We start from the raw sequence: 22,015 nt of genomic DNA on the forward strand, positions 1-22,015 counted from the left end.
CTCGAAAGCAGCGACACCAACAACGCTGATTCACATTAGCGAATAAATTTTATGTAATAACCACAAGCAGTTTACAACAAGAACAGCATAAAAAGCTACATTCATTTTATAGCAGCTATCAAACTATTTATTTTTAAGCAATGAAGTCACAAATTAACATCGTGAGCACGAAAACACAAATAAATCAGTTATTTCTCACTTAGAAATTTACCGGAAAAGTCAAGAAAATTAATAGTCCGGCAGATAAGGGGACCTTTCTGGCCCAAGTTTGATTTCAGACATAAAGTTTTTTTATCTGTGATTATTCATCTTGGGGTCATTGCCCATCATTTCTACATGGGTGTGGAGTTTGCAGCCTTGAGCAATTTTTTTTACGGCTCGATATTTGTAACAGTGTATTTCGTCAAACCTGTGCATCATAATGACGCACAACCTGGACCATAACCTGTTGCAATACTATGTTCAGGTTGTGCGCAATCTTGGTGCACATACAACGCAAGCACCAAATTTACTAGGAAATAAAATCAATAACTTTTAGGTATTTATTGAGATATTTGTATTAGTGTTTTTCGTCAAACCTGAGCATCATAATGACGCACATTCTGAACCATAACCTGTTACAATACTATGTTCAGGTTGTGCGCAATCTTGGTGAACAAACTACGCAAGCACCAAATTTACTAGGAAATAAAATCAATAACTTTTAGGTATTTGTTGAGCCTAGCTTTGGGTCGCGACCCATATACAGTATATGAAAATACTGTCGAAACATACGCGTAAAATAAAGAGTACTATTTCAAAATACTCGTTTTTGTTGTAATTAACAATACAAGCCTGGTAATGCAGTCGCCAGTGGTTCAAGTGGATATACACCCGGTGGAGAACAGTCAATTATTTGTTAGCGAGAATTGTTATGCAGCGGGATGATCACGACGACGCAGTGAAAGATAATGATATCACAAGAACAAGAATGAAAAAAATTGCTACATTTTATAGTATATCCCTGGGAAAGAATGTAGTTCATTCTTATGTTCCATGCCAATGCTTTTCAAACTACCAAAGACTCTCAACACTTTTACTTCTTCTCTTCTATAAAAAAACATTATATTATTATGTATATGTTATTATAAATTCGCATTTCCATCTGTTTGTTCGTGCTCCCAGATAACCGATCAGCGGCCTCCAAGGAGGACGGTGTCCCCTATTAAGAAACCCTGTCATAAGCTAAAAAAGGCGACCATGCTTCTCTTGCCTGTTGTCATGCTGTCCCTGGAATTCAGCTACAACAAAAATTTCATGAAAACGGATTTTTAAATTTTATGACTTTATTAATATTCTCAACAATGAATGATATACGGGTGGTAAAATGCCAAGTTATTCCAACAACATGATCATGTTTTGCAATTTACAACCAATATTTTGTATGTAACTTTGTTTGACAGAGCCCCAAGAGCTCTAACTACAAATATCAAAAATGTGAGGCCAAAAAAGTCACACTATAACATTGTCAAATGTGCTGTATTTACGATAGATAACAGGTTTACCAAAAAGAATTGAAAAATGAAAACGAAAAATGGTAAATTAAAGATCAATTCAGCAATATCTACTTGGTGATATGCATCTGTTGATGATTTTATGTGTTTGTTTCGGAAGTTTAATAACAGAATTAATTGTGGTTGTTGGGGATGTTTTAAAAAAAGGTTGCATGAAAAAAAGGTTTCACAAAATGTCAAGGTTTGATAGTAGTAGAGTAGAAGTAGAAAAAATACTCCCATGTTTTTTTTTTCTCATTTGATAACCACGCCACAGAACTTCCCCGATAAGTATACGCAGCAATTGCGAGAAGCAGAAATGCCAAGATGGAATTTCATCGCATTGCAAACCAATATTAGCAATTCCTATATATATTCGCGCATTCCCATCTGAACAGCGTGGAAAAGATTATACCCATCTACACACTTTAAGAACTATGTCAGATGAGCGTCATATTATCGAATATCAGTAAAGAAATAATGCAATGGGAAAAGACATATGAGGCGGAACTTTCAGTAGTATGCAATCAAATAATCTTATTGTAGAATATAACTTTAAAAACATTTCGTCACGCCAACTGCAGTCCGAAACTTTTTTTCTCAGGCTGAGCGCAGATACCAATTGGCACTTATGTAAACTGGTAAGACTGTAAGAGGCACGCGATGGATCAGATACTAAGAGTATCCATCCCCCAGCTGTCATTTGAGTGGGTACTGCTGTTTTTATTGCAGATGTTACTGATCTTTTTGTATTAAAGATTTACTGGCATCACCGATTTAAGGATGTTGGAAACCAACACGCAATATTACAAAACTTACTTTCAACACGCGGTTTGAATGAATGAAAAAGCTGAAACTAATATTCTTTAGAACAGCATACAAATTCTATGGAATGGAATCATACACAAAAACTCGTCAAAAACCTATAGCTCAATAATCAAGTGGAATTTGATGCATATGCGCAAAAATGTGCGCGTTACTACGTACAACCGGAGCACACAGGAAAATGTGTGTGATGTACTAGTATTCAAAACGTTTGACTCAGCTATGTTGGCATAACAGGTGCACATCTCGGTTTCGCATACCTTCTATCTCCACAAGGATATATTAATTTTGCCAAAATCAATGCAGCTCTGAAAGATTGCGGTTCTTCCAAATGAAAACACGTTACACATCTTTAGATACCAGTGGATGGTTTTACATGGCCTTGTTCCTTGTTCGGAGTGAAAGACGAGGTCAAATATTCCAATCCAATTCAACTAATAAAATATTTCCCAAGTCCCTAAGCTTAAACTAGGAAAACGAAATGCGCGCGGCAACGCAAATGTAGTTTGAAGAGCGCAATAGAAAGTGGCTAGATACTGTCGATGGATCTTGGCTTGTATTAGCGAAATAAGCTACCATTTATTCTACTAAAATTGAATTTCTGACATTGTAAGGAGATTCAATGTTACTATGTATGCAAAACTAAACCATGTAGTTATGAAATAATTGTTTTTAACAAAAGGGCGCTCCTGAAGTATTCGTACCAAGATGGCGCACAACCTGAATATTGTATGCTTACCAGGTGGGGGTTCAGGATGTGCGTCATCTTGGACCGAACACTTTAAAACCACTTAAAATAAATTGCTCAACATTACATACTCCACACCCACCTGGGTATCATTATATATGTCATAAACATTATATCTAAACAATAAAAAAAACTTTATGTCCCAAAACAATGTTAATGCCCGATTCTGCCGGACTATAAATGAATATACAAAATGTACATAACATAGTGAACAGAAATATCACAATTAATCTTTTTTTAGTTTATGTGGTTATGTATTTGAACAAAGGCAATATTATTTCTAGAAATAGGACTACGACACTAACAAATAAATGATACTTATTAAATCAACTGCAATATCTATTTCACTTTCTTCTGAATTGTTTTCGAAATCCACTATCTCGAAAATCGATTTTTCCTCTAAAAGTGTACCGTGATTTTTGCAGTCAATACAAAAACAGAAATCTGTGCAATTTAAGTTGATTTTGGCACACTTGCATAAATTATTTATATTTATTTTTCTTTCAAGACTATTTTTCTTACACTTGCAGTTTGCCAACTCAAGAACTGATTTGAGGGCCACATGCTTCTTTAGTGAATCATTGTTGGGTGGGAGAGTATAATCCTTATGTTTGCCAGTGTTAAATAGACGTGCCCTGGTATCATTTACATTCTTCATATCCTCTTCATACAGTGAACAAACAAATTCCTCAGCTTTATTTATTAATGCCTCGTTAACCTCAAAAGATCTTCAAAGTTGAGAAAAAAATGAATTGAAAACCTCAATGAAGTCTCCAACATGAGTTTGATGGGCAGTTCCAATTGCAGAAAAGTGCTAAAGTATTTCAATATGAATAAATAGCCCATCTAAGCTGTTTGCAACTATTATGATTCTCTTATACCTTCACGCTTCAAGACTTCTTGTTTAATCCATTTTATATTCAACATGAGTTTGATGGGCAGTTCCAATTGCAGAAAAGTGCTAAAGTATTTCAATATGAACAAGAGAGCTATGCTCAAATATATGAACACGTAGAGTCACATAATTTTGATGACGTCATAGCGAAAAAAAAAGTAATAGCCTTCTGGAGAAAAATTTTATCTTTAACCACTAAAAATTTCAAAGCAATTGGTCCAGTATTCGAAGAGAAAAGCGACTTTTTAAAAACGTGACTTTTTAAAAGCGGTACTGAGTTAGCAGTCAGGCAGCATCTTACCTGTTCACTGTAGGCCATATACGGTAATTGATCACAGAACAGTTGTTCCCTTGCAAATTTTATGTTGTTTACACTTTAGGACAGATAATTGATCACAGAACAATTCTTCCCTTTCAAATTTTATGTTGTTTCCAGTAGACTCTCATCAAAATAAACAAATATAGTAGGCTACAAGTGCTACAACGCTTGCATTACTGCACTGGTAGGACCGTGAAAGAATAAGTTACGGTAATTTCATTGTGGTAAGACACCGGTACCGGCACCAGTACCGTACTTACGTACTGAGCTACCAGTACCGGTTAGCAGTCAGCCAGCATCTTACCTGTACACTGTAGGCCATATACTGGTACGGTAATTGATCACAGAACAGTTGTTCCCTTGCAAATTTTATGTTGTTTACACTTTAGGACAGATAATTGATCACAGAACAATTCTTCCCTTTCAAATTGTATGTTGTTTCCAGTAGACTCTCATCAAAATAAACAAATATAGTAGGCTACAAGTGCTACAACGCTTGCATTACTGCATTACTGCACTGGTAGGACCGTGAAAGAATAAGTTACGGTAATTTCATTGTGGTAAGACACCGGCACCAGTACCAGTTTCGTACTTACGTACTGAGCTACCAGTACCGAACCTGTAGGTCTGATATTCCGTTCCGCATACGATAGGCTATAAAACTTGCATTGCAGCATTAGTAATACCGCGGAAGGAATAAGTCAATTTCACTGCGTTACGGTACCTACCGGTATGGCAACTTACCAGTACCGACCTACAGTAGCTGTAGTACTGAGCAAGACAATCGATCGCGAAACCGCTTGAAATAAGTGTAAAACAGTGTTCCCATGAGTAAAAATAAATACCACGAAATTTTGTATGAAATATCATATCTCATAGGATTCATATAAAATTTAAGAATAAACAAAAGTAATAGCGTTCTAGCGAAAAAATTAATCTTTAACCACTGAAAATTTCAAAGCAATTGGTCCAGTATTCGAAGAGAAAAGCGACTTTTTAAAAACGTGTCAAAGAACAAGAACAAGAACAACAACAACAACAACATAATATTGAAACGATCGTTATGTCCACTACGTGTCCAATAAATAGCCCATCTAAGCTGTTTGCAACTATTATGATTCTCTTATACCTTCACGCTTCAAGACTTCTTGTTTAATCCATTTTATAGCACTGATAGCAGCAGGGATTAGAGCCTGCGTTAGGTCGGATTGGTGGAACATTGCCGTTTTCTTTTGTAGTACAGTATCTGAAATGAGGAAGAAAATCATATTTGGAACAGCATGAGTGTAAAAATACCACTAAATACTAACAAATACCTTGAATACATAATACATTTTATATGATGTACTCAATGAGCGTATATATGCACAAATAATAACTGAAAAAACTATGGAAAGGCTACTCAACGCAAAAGCGAGCAGTAGTAGTACATCTGATATTCATCCGACCACTGGGGATCCACCTACAGCTGACTAATTTAATTGTTACGTCATGCAGAAGTCTGCGTTCATTGGCCCCTGATACCGGAAAAGCAGAGAAAATAGGACAGATGGTAACACATATTTATTGTAGTAAAAACGTCTTTTCTGTAAAACGTGCAGCTTTTGGAAGTGGGAACAAGGCAATATTTTTTACTAAATTTCTAAGGAACATTTTAAAATCATTTTCAGGTAGTTACCTTATGTGCGCTACGAAACTGAAAGATAAATGGCCTCGGCTCGCGGCCTAAAATGTTCTGGTGCTACTGCGCAATTGCGCGGCTTAGAGGGAACCTTGGTCAGTGGTCAAATTGTTTTTAGGGTATAGTTTTATTGGTGACCTAAGTTGCGATATATACAGGTTTTAAACTTATATGTATATCTACCTATTGATTCACGACAATTTCAGTGCCGAATTCGCAGGACTGTAGAACTAGAAATTGGACAATTTGGATGCCAAATTGGAAGAAGATTATGTTATACGACGTTTTTCCAGTCCACTCACTGCTGTCCAAGATCTGTATAGGCATTCCACATGTATTAATCGAATTACCATATTATGAAAGCCTTATGATAGTAGTTTCAAAACTGTACAATTCTTTCAAACAAACTTTTTGAATTAGATATTTGAACCTTGTGCGTCGCTGGTCGCTGCTCGATAACCAAAGCCCTTGCTCTATAACCAGCCTTTTATCCCCGCGACTTCCCCCCTTTTCCAGTATTCATGGTAAAACTGTATAAATTATCATATTCTCGTAATTTGAGCTTGTGATATTTTTTTACTGATTGGAAAAAATTAACTCGACTTAATAAAATTAAACTTGCGCCAGTACCGGTACCGTACTTCTTTCTTTTTTGCTCCGACTGACTGGGTTATTTTCAATTTTGATATTTGGTAGTATTACCTTTATTTGTTTTTTTGTGAAATTGCTCCTTGTACTCTGCAACCAGTTTGCTAGTTTTGTCGTGAGCAGGTGACCTCGCAGTAAACATCTGCCGTGTTGTATGACCTATTTCAGTATTTGCATAGTCGCGGTAAGCCTACTTTTCGGATAGTCTAGTTATACTGGTACCGTACGGTACGGTCTGACGGTATAAGGGCGGTTGTCGATTTGTTCGTTTCTGCGTTTACCGTTCACTGTTTCTCTCGCCCGTTCCTGTTTCTGCATTCTGTGATGTTCAAGACTTCCTATCATTGCATGTAACTCAGTACCGGTACCGTAACTGGTGGAATCAGTGGAGGTTAGGATGTTTAAAAAAGAACGTTCCAAGAAATCAATCAAAAAGGAAAATGAAGACACTTCGTGGATTGTTGAAGGCATTGTTGCATATTTGAGAAGTCCAATGTGGACGGTTCCAGTTTTAAATTTTGTAGAAGAATGCTGTGGAGGTGGGTAAAATTTATTTACATAGCACAAATGTATAATACCATTTATTCACTACAGAGTTAGGAGATCATTTCTCTTGAAGCAGTGTGGTGATGTCTTAAGAACAATAAGAATGCCTTTTATTGTAAAATTATCATTTTTTATTGTGGTTTCAAACGGTTAGGTACACAAGTTTGATTTCTAGCTATCTAGTCTGAATAGTGGTTACTAACTTAAGACTGTAAGTTAACCAGCTCGTCACTTTCTGACTGTTCTGATGTCTTGATACTGTAATACTGTGCTGCTGTGAGAGACTAGTTGAGTGCTAAGCGTTCTGAATACACCAGCCACAGGACTAACTAATCCCATACCCGACATAGACTTGTAACCGCTCGAGAAGCCTTCGAAATCCATATGATTAAGCTGCCTTGTCGGATTTCTCCGTTTCTGGATACCAGTGATATCTTATCCTTATATTTAATGCGAGTGACCCTTTGGCAGTTTGGTATGACAATAATTGTGGCAAGCTTGAGGGTTCCCCACAGTTGACGGACAAGTGGAATATGGCCTATCGATAGTTTGTTAGCTTAGCTGTTCTATAAATAAAAATAAATGTTCTCTAAATAACTACGGTAATACTGTAATGGAAATATACAAGTTAGTTCACCAGTGTAAACTGACTCTTGTAAAATCTAAACTATAATTAGTAGAACAAAATTATGCTATTTTTTTTTCACAGAATTTATTGACAGCGAAGAAAATAAATTTGAGTATACTGAAATTCATCAAAGATATAAAAAAATGGTAAGAAAGTTACTCATGATTTTATGCTCACAGTCTTCATTTTTTTCCCAATAATTAGTAACATCTTTAAATTAAAATTATGATTTAATTCTTAATAATCTCTTGATTCATATATTGGATTTGGATATTACAGGTTGAGGAATTACTGGCAAAGTACATGAAGGAATTAGAGTTAACGGAATCCCAGTTTTCAGAAGCTTGTTCTATAAATAACAGAGACATTGCAAAGTTAGATGTAAGTATCTGTCTCATGGGGGCTGTTAAATTTCATCTGTGAAAAATGTATCCTGTTGCGCTTATGTAGCCTATTTATTAATAAGTTATTAGCATTTCTGAGAAATTTTTGAATTTGCATGCTGAAAGTTTTTCAAACAACTTTGAAATAACCCATTTATTTGATGTTGATTCGAATTGATTGAATTATCCGTTGCATAAATATCTAAACACGTAAGATTTGCTTCATGCATATTTACTAGCAGGTAAATAAAAGTGTCTAAAATAGCTTCAACTTGCACCTGTCATTCAATGTAATGTGCGGTTATAATTGTGTCCAATTGCATATACTATAATGGACAAGTCAAATTGTATATACTATAATGGACAAGAGACTGTGGTACGTCACATGATTGAGCCATTTTATTGTCTTTCCTACCCTCCGAGATAGATATGAAAATCCCGTCATAAATTACCCTGGTTAGGAAAGCAGTTCAAGACTTATTCTTCTTTTAAGGGCAATTTTGAATATATTTGGGCTGCTGATGATTTTTTATTATTTAAACGACTAATGCTGAAATACAATGCTGAAGTACAAAGAGAAGCGTTGAATATGCTTCAACAAAATTATGCAGGTTAGTCATCGGTGAATCTATTTCATTGTGAAAGTTATTCTAATTGTGGTGAAATGAGATGATAATGCCTCACACAGTTTAATTGACCAAAAACAATGTGATTTCTTAATTCTTTTGACTTATATTTGGTTTGATACTTCACACCTACCCATTTCCAAATTTCTTGTAGTCAAACTTGGTTTGTTAACAGATTTTAATATGTTAAATCACTTATTAGCTCTAGATAATGTGAAATATGTAAATACTTCAATGTTTGTATTACCTTATCTAGTATCATCATCTGGTCAAACAACATTGTTTGTTTTTTACGTATTTAAACTATCAGGTTCTGAGAAGAATGAACTTATGTATACTGAGGAAAATACAAAAGCCATGGATAAAATGCTCAAGTAAGAGTTGTCTACATTTAAATACATATAAACAGGATAGGAATATAGGATGTGGGTTTGTTCTAGTCAGTGAATATTGATTGTGGAGGGAAACTATGGTTTTTTAGATAAGTATGATTGCTTTGGACTGATCTTTCTAAATGCTCAGTAGTTATGTGAAGATGTAAGCATCTCCGATTCTCAACCAGTCGGCCATGGCTCATGGGCCACAGAAACATTTTCTGGAAGGCCACAAATTGATTAAAATGGCTGGAGTTATTACTTATCGATCTTAAGATCTGTAAGTATGTTTATAGGTATTTGTCTGTTTGTCTGTTAGACACTTTCGTATGTTACGTGATATCTCATGAAAGCGATGTTGAATCTCTTCCAAATTTTCGGACCAGAAGCCTATTTATTTTGGATGAATTATGTCGTATAATTAGCGAGTTATTGATTAATTAGTGATGGGACACACGTTGTCGCTGTGGAGTGAGAGTGGATGAATCGAAACCGCAGTTTCTGTTTTGGGGGAACCCCTAACTTTCGATCGATAAGTCTTCGGTCCCTGACCATATTCTCATTGATGAATTAGTTGGACTTTGATTGTAGTAGCAATGAATGATGATGCTGTTTTTTGCTACTGAGTGGCAATTCTCATATTAATTATTATAGTGGATGTGACTATCTTTGCGAAAAGAAATTATTGTTTTTTCCTGTAGTTTTTCCCCTGCATGAGAAAGTAGATGGGCTAAGGAATTTTTGTGCAAATAAAGTTGGCCACGAATGAAAAAAGGTTGAGAACCACTGCAGACCTACAAAAAGACATTTATTTACTTTCAAGTCTGTAGAACTTGTGACTGCCATTTTTTACCACAAAATTTGCTATTTTATAAAAATGCGATATATAACATATTCCTTCTTCACTTCCTGCCAATACCAACTTCATATACACATATTATATTTTGCATTGCTTTTTTGTTCAAATAAGCCTATGTTAGGGCGTTCACTTGTAGATTCTGAAATTAAAGACAGATTGATAGAATTTATCTATGGCCACCCATGCAAACCAGTTGGAAAATTATTGCTGAAATCATGTTCAAGGTAATTAAATCACCTTATTGGTGATTATACATTATCTATATTTCATGTCAGCATATTTTGATCCTTATTCCTATCTCATATTTGAAGGAAATCCAAGCATTCTCTGAAAAATAGGAAGTTGCAAAAGCAAGAGAAGGAAGATATGGAACTCGCAATACAATTTTCTAAAATGGAGATGGAAAGATTGAATGCTCTTGTTGAAGAGGAACGTAAACTCCTCCAAGAGGTTTGTTTATCAACTTGATCTCATTATTTTGAAAACTCATTCCAACATTTTTTTTCTATTTTTCCTGAATATGGAGATTTGATGGTTTAATCATTTGGTAAACCACATTTTTTGTACGGCTACTAGTCCAGGTCGGTAGTGGTAATATTTGACTGTTTAATTGTTCTTGGACCTGGATGGTTCTGCATGGATGTACATAGAGGACCAGCACTGTCAAGTGTCAAGACACTTTTGTAGCATATAATCAGCTTCTATGAGATTTGAACCTGTTAACAAATGATTGGTAATGAACGCTTTTTTATTTAAAGGCGATCAGGTTATCACTGGAATCATCCATGTCACTTTCAAATGATGCAAGTGCAACTCAAACTCATCTTTCTACAAAGAAATCTGGGGAATCAATATCCCTCACAAAACCAGGTGAGGAGAGTTACTTGCAACAATCTATTTTGAAGGATCACTATAATTAAATTAAACTGATTTCAATCTCAATTAAATAGCAAGCTGCCAAATAAACTGACATAAAAACTTGCAACTTAGAAGTTCTCTAAATCAGTCCAAGTGTTAGATTTTCTTCTGTACTTCTTCATTTTTACTTAAACTGGAATTTACTGTGTTTAAATATCGCTGAATGAATGGAGTTGAAATGGAAAATTGCATACATACGCGAAACATATTTCAAGAATTCAGATAACAAATTTTTTTATTAATAAGCTAATTTGCCATAAAATCATGAATTCTGTTGAATGTTGTGACATTTGATTTGATGATTTATTTCAGTCGCAAGACTTCTTAGATTTATTAGTCAAAAAATTATCAAAAAATAAATCAAATTTCAAACTCTATGATTCTTTTTTGCATGATGTTTGCTTTTCATAAGGTCTTATAATTCTTAACCAATTTATCTTGAAGTTGAAATTGGCGGCAATACTATGAATATACCTCAAGGATTTTCTGCGTCGTCTCTCGATTCTGCACCTTCATACAGCGAACCGGCAGATAAATCTAAAGTAGCTTCACTGTCCCCATTATCAGCTTTTACTCCTAAAGATGCTGAAGTCAAGAAACCACAACCGACATCAAAGGCAAATGATCTTCCTCCTTTAAGAACGGTTAGTTAGAGTAGTAGTGTGTTTAAACATCACTGATCAAAAATGAAATTTCTACAAATATTGTGTTGTATTTTAAAAATGAAGTAGATTGGCATTGGTTCTCCGTTTTTTAAGAATCGTTGTTCCTCTTTACAGCCCTCTATAAACCATCATCAAGCCGCCAACTCCCCTGTAATACAAAAAAACGTAAAGATAAAAGCAAATTTATTACAACTATAGATCATAGTGTTTGATGAGATAGACAGACGATCTTGAGATCTTTAATGAGTTTTTAATACCCTATTTGCTAACGGAAAGTCTTTCTTCCTTATGGTAATAATGCCGCCACGACTGAAAAATATAAATAATTAAATATATGTTAGGATGAAATAATCCATGGTTCTATTTTAATCAAAATGATGCACCAAAATATATCATATCTTAGTCTAATATTATTGTTGTTTGTTGGTAATGATTACAAAGGATATCTATGAAATTATTTTTGTTTTAACATTTTGCAGCAAAAAGAAATGTCCAGTTCTGAGGCTGCAGCTGCCTGGTTAGATGGTGCAATGAAGGGAATTACCGAATCTCCAACTCATAATGTTAATGGTGCAAGCAAAGCGGTGAGTATAATATAATCTGTAAATTAAATATTCTTTTTTACCCAAGTAGATTAATAAAGTATTTTTCAGAATGTGGTATTCAACTTTGCTTTCTATTAGCATTGGAGTTCAGTGTGGGTACTTTTTTATTTGATGGAGTTTTATTCTTGTCAAGCCAAATCTACTGACTAGGAGAATCATGTTTAACTTTTACCACTTTCATAATTCATTTTTGATTGAGGCTCAGAAAGGTGGCTCAATGTCAGCACTTTTTTGTAATTTGAACTGTCTTATCATCTAAATCTATTGTATTAATTGAACTGCTGATGAATTATGCTTTTATTTCTAATCATTATTAATCCCAATCATCTGTTCTAACATTAAGACAAATATCTCAAAAAAAGGTGAAAGAAAAAATGCTTTGTGCTGTTTGGGCTCACTGAGTTAGTTTGTACTGAAATATCTCACAATCTCTTTATGTTTGATATTATTCGGCCTCTGATTGATATCATACATGGAGTTTGAATACCACAATTAATTCATTATTTTATGTAGCAACATGGTGCAATTGATCCTGCAGAATTAGCAAAACGTAAAGCTTATCTACAAGAGCAACGTGATAAATTACTCGCATTGAAAAGAAAAGAGAGAGAGAAACAACTATCTGAATATATTGAACAAAAACAAAGTGAGTACTGTTTCCTTGAGTTTTTACTTGATATATATGTTTGGTGAAAATCTCATTTCCTATCTTCATCGTAACTGCTCGAAAAAATGCACTCTTACTTAGTCACATAATTTTTGGTTGTTGATTAAGTGGTGTGTGATTCGTAATCTATTATTATTTATTACAATATTTGTGTGTATCCTATTATGAATGGTTGTTAACCAGAAATTATATTAACTGCGGTATAACTAGAAAACGATAACTTATCACAGAGGTCTGGAACCCATGGCTCGCGAGCCATATATGGATGGCCCTTTTGGTGACGGCATATGGCTCCCAGAAAAATCTAGTATTCTATGGCTAAGCTTACTATCGTTACGAGATTTCAAACTCTTTATAGTCAAATTTGGCAGAAAATTTGCCAATATGTTTGAGAACGCATGCCCAGCGCAGGTTTATATTATCTAAGAGAGTTGCCAGACAGGCATTGTGACAAAACTAGGGGATTCTGAAACATATTTGACATCACAAAGTGATAGAGTCGCGGAGCAATACAATAAAGCTTTTCGTCCCTTTGTACATACTAGTTACAGTATTTGTCATATTCAAATCGGACTAGCAAAGCTAGTTTTTTAAATAATACGGATATGCCTGAATGAAAGAAGGGTGATGAGTATCGTAGATTTTAACTTGTGCTGCATGTGAGCAGCCGTTCTAGGCCCGCATCGACAACATGCAGCATCAGAAGTCACATTAAATGTATTTTGACATTGTATGTGTTTGAGTAAAACTTTCAGGTAAAAATTTCAGACCTGATTAAGTGAAGAAATGCTATATGTCTTGCACGGAAAGGCAGTTGAAAATATGTACCTTTTATGGCTCTCTTTACGACCAAAAAGGTTCCCGACCCCTGCCTTATCATCTCAATGTTATTGGAATAAATATTGAGACCATGCTTGATTGTATTTGATACAAGCCAAGAGTGACTGAATCTTCAGGTTTCTATCATAACATGAATTATTGGCTCTGTGTCTTGTTGATATCGATGACAAAAATTTAATCGTGCTCTTCATGCAGACAACATTCGATTTTTATAAACTTCAATTCTAAATTTCACTTCTTGTAATCGGCATTCCTGAAATATTAGAACTATGGTTCAATTTTATTTTGAATAACTTAGCATTGATACCATATTATCTCAATTGAGGAAGGCTTTATCATTGATTGAAATTATAATAATGAACTATGTGTTATTCTAATTGTATAGAATGCAACTAATAGGGTGGCCTGTTTTTTGGTCATCACTTTTAACTGAATATTTATAGCTAATGATATTGGTAATTTCATAATACAACATTTCTTGTCGTTTTAAGCATCTGATGAACCTTCTACAAGTGATAATAAAAAGTCAGACACGAAAGAAGATAAAGTTCTGGCGTCTAGGAAATCGATTGCGGAAAGACTCAAAAATGAAGTTATTAATAAAAAGTAGCACATGACACATTTCTTTATGAACTAATAGATGTGCAGTGATATAAAATGGACCAACATGTTCCAGGCTTAATTTAGTAGAATATAAAAAGCAGAAATCATTAATTATATTATACATCACTACAGAATCATAGTACAGATTAGTGTAGGCCACATTTATATTTGATATATTATTCATCATTTTTTCCCAGAGAACTTTTAATTTGGGATTCTAGTTTCTAAATCAGTGGTTTTCAACCAAGGTTCTGTGGCACCCTAGTGTTTGCCAGGCCAGTCCGGGGGTTTCGCAGGTTTACATCAAATCCAAGAGGTTATATTGGTATCGGTACAGGGTGTGATCCAAAAACAGAACCCATTGAATATATTTCAAATGACCTGGGTTCCATTTTTTTAGTCACCCCATATATTTTTCTTTAGGTTTTCTACTATTATTAAACTTGCTACGCTTCAAAAATCATTTTGTTTTGCCAGTATTAGGTTGGAATATGTATACAGTTTCGAATTATTATTTATTCATAAGACAATTAAACTATTGCACAGGGGTTGCTTGAGCCTCTGGTATGTTTCATTTACATTCCGCCCCACCAAAAAGGTTGAAAACCACTGTTTTATAGATTTGTTTCCTCTATAACTAACGGACTGCCTCAACAAGATAGTTTGCAAGCTTTATTCAGTATTATTCATATAAGTCAACGATCAATCTATCATTTTATAAAATGGCACATATTATTGCATTTGGATATTAATAATTTGATGTACTGTCTTAATGTGTTGCAAAATATGGATTAATTTATAATTGCATTTGGCTATAAAAAAACTGTATACTTTATCTTTAATTTTATACTTGAATATATATATACAAATTTTACAGCCACTGCAATTCCATGCAATGAGAGTATTATTTGTCTTTTATGTGTGCTAATTTGTCTGTAATAATGTATTTTGAGGATTTTCAATAATTCTATCTTATTTTACACAATTAGTTGCCACCTGTTGGTTCAATTTAAAAATTATTATCTTGTTTATATTTTTTAATTGCAACTGTCCAACAAATTCAAAGCATGTTACCTACACCTAATTTCAACACATTTCCATTTAAGCTGTAGGTTTTTGATTACTCTATTCATTCCTTGCTGGCCTTGTTTGTCATTCTACACCTTTGGATTAGTATTTTCCCGGAACTTCATTGATTTAATAATAAAAAAATATTTTTGTATTCCGAACTATTGCAAGGATCTTAAATTATCATTATACCCTAAAGAAACATACCATACAAAACTCCAGTTCGAAAACTATGATTCACACATACGGTATGGTACAAGATATATAAAGTAAAACCAACGAATTCAATGAAACTAATGCACATAAAATTAAATTTAGTGATTAAAATGATCGTTGAATTTTAGGAGTGAAGAAACGTCTTCAACCTTACTTGATCAGGGACACAGTTAATGACCTCCAAAGATTTCAGGACTTAATTTCCACTGTGAAATGTGGTCCGTTTGTATCACCCTATCACTGCTATAAACGCACAATACGAAAGAGCTTGTGCAAATGGAGAAAAGCTTGATCATCCGAAAGCAGTCCGGTCTACACTTGACAGCCTTCTGTCGCTGGCTGACCAAAATTAAATCTTAAGCATTGAATGCTTCGTGACTTGTATCCACCACTGCCCAGAACCAACGTGCACGCATAATCAGACCTCGGCGACAAATAACTAGTAAACACCCTTCTTGTACGCTAGCGCAGGGCTACTCAACTGGCGGTCCGAATCCGGACCATTCGAGTATATGATTTGGGCCGTACCCCAATTCTTTATTTTGGATCATTAGCCACACTTTTAAAGTTTCCTTTTATAAAATGACTTTTATAGTATGGAATATTATTGAAAATAACCATAACACCATAATAAACGATTTTGATTAGCTAACAATCATTAGCCAGTCGAGGAAGTGCGCGTTTAATACCGAAATATAATTTATGGAAAGACCGGAGTCACCGGACCCAAATTCCGTGTGATAGTGTAGGGATAGATTGGTACTTTCAACTAACCCTTTTTAAAATATATAAAATCCTCCTTATGAAAAACCAGATCGCCGAAATTTCTGTTTTTAATTTGGAAGCAGAGACCAAAAAAAAAATATTTAGATCGATAACGGAATATGTTAATTGGTAGTGAAGACTCAATAACCAAAGGTAATTGAATCGATAATGCAAATTCGAAGAACGCGAAATAGATCGTTTTGTTAATACGTTGTTGTCGTTCTTCTTGTTTGACACAAAGTAGACATATGGATTATTATGTTAATTGTAGATACTCATTCTTTCCTTTTTTCGTAGAAAAATCTTTTTCTCATTAACTACTGGATCAATTGCTTTGGAATTTTCAGTGGTTAAACCACTATAAATTTTAAATCAATCGGCTCAGTAGTTAACGAGAAGGTCGATTCTTACACATCAAGAAGAATAAAAAAGACAGTACTAACAAAAAGATTTATAATTACAATAAAATAACAAAACGATTCATATATATATATATATGTACTCTTCGTTCGGATGTATCCCTAAGCATCCATTTTCTTGTGTATTTCCATACAAATGACCAATCAGCCATCAGTTGCAATTTGTGAAACCGCTAGGACACTTCTTTTGCTCTGAAGGTCATTCATGTTTCGGTGATTATTTGTAAGTTTTTCGTTGAGTTACCAAAAATTGGTTGCAAATTAAATATCTTAAGTGCCATTATATCTTCCTTGGTTAAATAGAAAAGCGATAAATACAGTCGATAAATAACTACGACTTTAGTTGAAGTTTACTTAGAAATGCTTGTCTAAGGAAATCTGATTTTGATCAGACGAAACGCTATAGAAATACATTTGTGTTCGGGGGCAGCAGGACTCTTGAATTGCATAGTATGATATGTTTATTCCTGCTACAGCATCCTTGCATTATAAGCCTTCGGATCCACTAGCGCAGTGGTGGCCAACCAGTCAGAGACCAAGACGAATGCACGATGAATCATAATATGTTTAATCGAAAATGATAAGTTATAGTTTGCATCTTACTTTTCACTCAAATTAACCAGGGCTAAAAGAGCCGCATGAAACCGGTCCAATAGCCGCATTCGGCTCGCGAACCGCGGGTTGAACACTCCTGCACTATCGCAAAGACATTCGAACCACGGACTCAATTTTTCAAGGAAATTATGTGAAGCCTTTAGTTATTTTTATTAAACACTGATGCACCATTAAAAATTCGTGTATAAAAACTTCTATGGACCTTTCCTCGACCTATGACCCCCGAAAAATTATTCCCATACTTTACCATTGCAAAATTTTCGGGCTATTTTAAGAGTGCTTTTGCGAGTTTGTGCTTGTAAAATGGGGTATGTGTTTCAAACTATCATTATGATTCATCGCATACAACAATCTGTTTTTTAAAAGTAACGGTAGAGAATTTTAGCCTAGTCTATCACAGCTATTTCTACACTGATTTTTTACTACTGCAATTGAATTAAAATTCCTAGAAAGACAGAGTGATCATTGAATTATGTGATTCATATTTAAATTTCCTAAACACAACTGGAAACTAACGAATAGAGTTCAAAAACGCGAAAACGAGGTAATGTTTACGACCACGCTTGAAAATCTGTCTGAGTGAGAAAAGTGTCTGAGCAGATTCAAAAAAGGAGCATTGTTACGTCACTTTTTGCATCTTGCTGATTGGCCAATGTCACGAAGTAAACAAGGTAGTCGATGCTCGGGGAAAGGTCCATTGTGCCATTTTTCTCTTGGTGCCAAAGCGCGTGCTTATTTTAATTCCAGCCCCCTGTGTGCATTGCTGGCAGTCAAATGCAACGTTTGTGTAAAGACATTTTTAATAATTTCCTAAAGCGTGATTGTGAAATGGTGATAAATATGCCTATAACTGTGTAAAATTTTGTTTTAAAAATTCTGAATAATAGTTTCGCTAATGTGATACCTGGTAACATAATTTGTATTATGGCCGAAATGAAACAATTAAGCAGTGACTTTGGAGCCTTCGGATTACTAACACTTGGAAAACTAAACGACGACATACAAAATGGAGAAACCGCTTCTCTAAATCTTTCCAGATCTGCGGTGAAACTTGTAAACGTGGGCAGTGGGCATAAGTAACCAGTCTCGCTTCGGTTATTTGTTCCGCTTGCAGCACTCGACACAACGGATATTGGGATTCCCCTATTCCACGACGTTATAGGCTTTCCTTCAATCACGCATGTTGGGGTCGTCGGTGGTGGGATTTGGTAATTTTTGCATATTCGGCAATGGCCACGATTGTTCTCCAACAGTTGCCATGCAAAGACCAGGTGTGTCAGGACCAGGCGAATGCTGCACTTATATTATCGGGGAAAAATTCAGTTGTTGATGATGATGTTGACTTCATGGTTGGACGACATCCTGATTGTGAACTTCAACTAGACACGCCGATCTTGCCGGGATTTTTATCCAGGTACTTTTATTGGTTGAATTAAATATTGTAACATCTGTTTACTTATTATAATCAGCATATATAGACTCAAATTCTATAAAATTTTTATATTATTCCGGAAATTAAAGCAGATTAACGATATTTTTACAAAAAAAATGGACTACCAACATGACTCAAGACACAACTTGAATGTTTAGCACCATATCTGCCAATGCGATATTTATCATAATTCACAAATCATGAATAATAGAATTTGTGCTATTATGATTTATAGGTCACATGCAAAAGTGACAGTTTCAAAAGGACATAAAGTGTATGTTACTGATTTGAAGAGTTTAAATGGAACACTGGTAAATAACATCATGCTTGAACCAATGGTTAAAACAGAATTGAAGATTGGTGACATTGTAACTTTTGGCTGTTTTTCACCCGATGTTGTTCTGACACCTGGATCCACTGTTATACAAAATAGAGCTCCATTCAAGTAAGTAGATTGCTTTTTGGAAGACAATAAATTCTTTTTGTTATATAAAGACTTGCCCAGCATTACTAAATTTACTCAAAATATAACATAGTATTGAAAAAGAACAAAAGTTGTAGATCTAAATCACCTAAAATGCTATGTATCTATTTACAGATTCCAGCTAACGTCTAAAGATGATTTGCTTTTGGCTAAAGGTATTGACAATGAACCCTATGTGAGTTATATTTTTTCGCGAGATATCATTGGTTCAAAAATATTTTGAATAATGGGTTTCTTTTTTATTCAGACAAGCACACCATGCATTCCGCTGCATAGGACATTGGTGCATAAGTCAATGATTTCTTTGAATTCAACCATTCCTCATTCTTCTGAACATGATCACTGTGAAACAAGTATGAAAACCCTTTTTTTCATTTCCTTATTACTTTTTTTGTGCAAAAATAAGGAAAATAGCTGATGTTCCAAAAGATTTCATGTTTTTATCAATCTTGAGAATTATGCAGTGTTTATTTTAATATTATTAATAAAATTTCTCGTTCACCAAATAGTCAGTGGAAGCACAATAAAAGTAATAATATTATCATATTTTTTTCATAATTCTTTCGAGTATTCATTTCTCATATTTGATTCTTCAGAATCGAATAGGCCAAGCTATATTAAAATGTATTGAATTGTAAGTAAATTCGATTCAGCTCTTAACTTCCATAATCCAAGCTAGGTTGAATCTGTTAAGCATCAATGCTTTTAACATTCATTCAGCACCACTATCAATTGATATCAAATAACCTCTGTTTAAACCATAGAGAGCAAAGTTGATGCTGGGCTGATCTCCGATTCCACATTTCATTCAAGCTGTGACACAACAACAACAATGCAACATGACGATACTTCGAAATCATATGCAAAACACAGAAACGGAGATTTTGGGAAAAAATGCTGCTTAAATAACACACATAAGGATCAGCTATTACCTCTGACTGTATCCAATTTATTGGCCTTCTCAGGATGTCATTTTGACAACATAAATTTTTCATCAGATGAGAAAGAAAATGTGGAAGGGGAAACTAGGGGCAATGGAATTGCTGGAAATATAAAGTCGAATCAACCAAAAGTGAAGATGAAACGGTAGACTAATATAAATAATAAGTGCCCATGTCACATTTGTGAGAGCATTTTGGTTTGATATGCGTTATTTCAGTATCTGTGAATTAATGCCTCTTTTTTAATCTTTCATGAATTTAGCGAAATTGTTTCAAGTCTAGGAATTGCATTGGCACAAGTAGTTTCGTTTATCGAATTTTTTGGTATATTGTTATCACTAGTATTAGCTTTCTACAACAATTCAGTGATTCGGTTAAAACGTTCGGTTTAGATTTTAAATTCTATTTCAGGCCAACTAAAAGAAAACGTAGAAGTTGTTTTACAAAGAGGAAAAGCTCAAAAAATGGTGAGTTACGAAACTTTTATTATGCTATCAGCAGTCTTATAATGAATATTATTTACAGAGTTTGAAGATCGCTGTGCTTCTTTTGAATGCAAGATAAAGAACACTCACAGTAAATCTTCAAAACTGGTATCTTGGGTTCAATGTGATTTCTGTGACAAATGGTATCATACAGAATGTGTTGGATGTGATTATAACACTGTCAAATCGAAAGCGCGAAAGTTTCAGTGCGGGGTTTGTTAGATAGGCCTACATTTTCCTTTTTTTATTATACATTATTGGTCCTGTTTTTGTTCAATAAACACTGTTTCTTTCGCACTTACACAGGAAAGTACGTTCTGTTGCTTTGTGTTGGGATAGGGTTTGTTCGTTTTGCTCTCGTAAAAGAAAGCATTGCAGAAATTTTGATGTAAGGTTGTTGACATTAGTAAGGTGCAGAATTTGAGCGAGAGGCTAAACAGAATGTAGTTCATTGTTTCATGCACTGTTCTTGGCAGGCGAAAAGCCAAATTCATATATCAATCTATGGAAAATTTGATACTAAAAAATCCACTTTGAAATGCAGGTGAAAATTTGCTAGTTATGAAATAAATATTTACATATTATCTCAGGAAGAAGGAAGCCGGTTAGATGGCTTAAGCATATGGCATACAACGGCCTCTCGTCCGGTTATCAGTTCATGTTGGGTATCGGATTAGTTCGCCATTTATTTTTGTTTTCAGAAGCAAGGACTTGATGGTGGAAGAAGCGATACCAGTAACCGACCAGTGCTGACGTGAAGCACCCTACTACAGCTAGGAGTCCAGAAATCCTTTTAGAATAATATGGCGAATTCTCGCACCTTTCACTACGAATTAGGTCAGTTACAAAAGCCACTGATGTCTAACGACATCTTGAAGAAGTTGTTTAAGCACGGAATTTCATTTATCTCGTAAAAAGTCTTAGGCCTACGAGACCTATGTGTCTCCCAGCGAAATCGGGAAATAGCTTTAAAATGAAAAATCAAGTTGGAAATTGGAGGAGTTATAGATAACGACATTTTGTTTATCTGGCATAGAGTCGTCCAGGTCATCAGCATTATAATTTTACAATATTTTAATACTCTCGTCAATTTCGTAGTTGTTGTACATGCGCCTAACTCCGTTAAAAATAAAAATAAATCTAGAGGCGAACGTACGCTGCAATCTAGAAATTTCTTCAGCGTATTGATGGAACCAATTTTAAACCCTTTCTTCTGTTTTTCGAACCG

At 34.7% G+C, this 22,015-nt stretch overlaps 2 protein-coding genes and 1 long non-coding RNA gene across 4 annotated transcripts in view; 2 read left to right on the forward strand and 1 right to left on the reverse strand.

The window, feature by feature from the left end:
* The window catches only part of LOC144429940 (uncharacterized), a 63,402-nt gene extending 58,245 nt beyond the window's left edge, over window positions 1-5,157 (reverse strand). For both annotated transcript variants that reach the window (XR_013479189.1, XR_013479190.1), the window contains exon 1: window positions 4,302-5,157. This is a non-coding gene — a long non-coding RNA (uncharacterized LOC144429940). The remainder of the gene's footprint in view (window positions 1-4,301) is intronic.
* A 1,319-nt stretch (window positions 5,158-6,476) lies between these two features.
* On the forward strand, window positions 6,477-15,591 carry LOC120347661 (uncharacterized). The gene is made up of 11 exons (XM_039417717.2): window positions 6,477-7,187; window positions 7,904-7,968; window positions 8,102-8,203; window positions 8,699-8,816; window positions 9,142-9,205; window positions 10,376-10,514; window positions 10,823-10,934; window positions 11,427-11,626; window positions 12,127-12,231; window positions 12,766-12,898; window positions 14,251-15,591. Exons 1-11 carry the CDS (start codon window positions 7,046-7,048, stop codon window positions 14,367-14,369), a joined length of 1,299 nt encoding a protein of 432 aa, XP_039273651.2. The 5' UTR covers window positions 6,477-7,045; the 3' UTR covers window positions 14,370-15,591.
* A 2,860-nt stretch (window positions 15,592-18,451) lies between these two features.
* On the forward strand, window positions 18,452-21,097 carry LOC120347465 (uncharacterized). Its single transcript, XM_039417460.2, has 7 exons — window positions 18,452-18,859; window positions 19,113-19,322; window positions 19,476-19,536; window positions 19,609-19,714; window positions 20,126-20,447; window positions 20,714-20,769; window positions 20,828-21,097. The coding sequence occupies exons 1-7, from the start codon at window positions 18,675-18,677 to the stop codon at window positions 21,007-21,009; spliced, it is 1,122 nt and encodes a 373-aa protein (XP_039273394.2). The 5' UTR covers window positions 18,452-18,674; the 3' UTR covers window positions 21,010-21,097.
* The last annotated feature ends 918 nt before the right edge of the window (window positions 21,098-22,015 follow it).

Source organism: Styela clava, chromosome 11, assembly GCF_964204865.1.
Source record: "Styela clava chromosome 11, kaStyClav1.hap1.2, whole genome shotgun sequence".
In the NCBI taxonomy this organism is placed as follows: Eukaryota; Metazoa; Chordata; class Ascidiacea; order Stolidobranchia; family Styelidae; genus Styela; species Styela clava.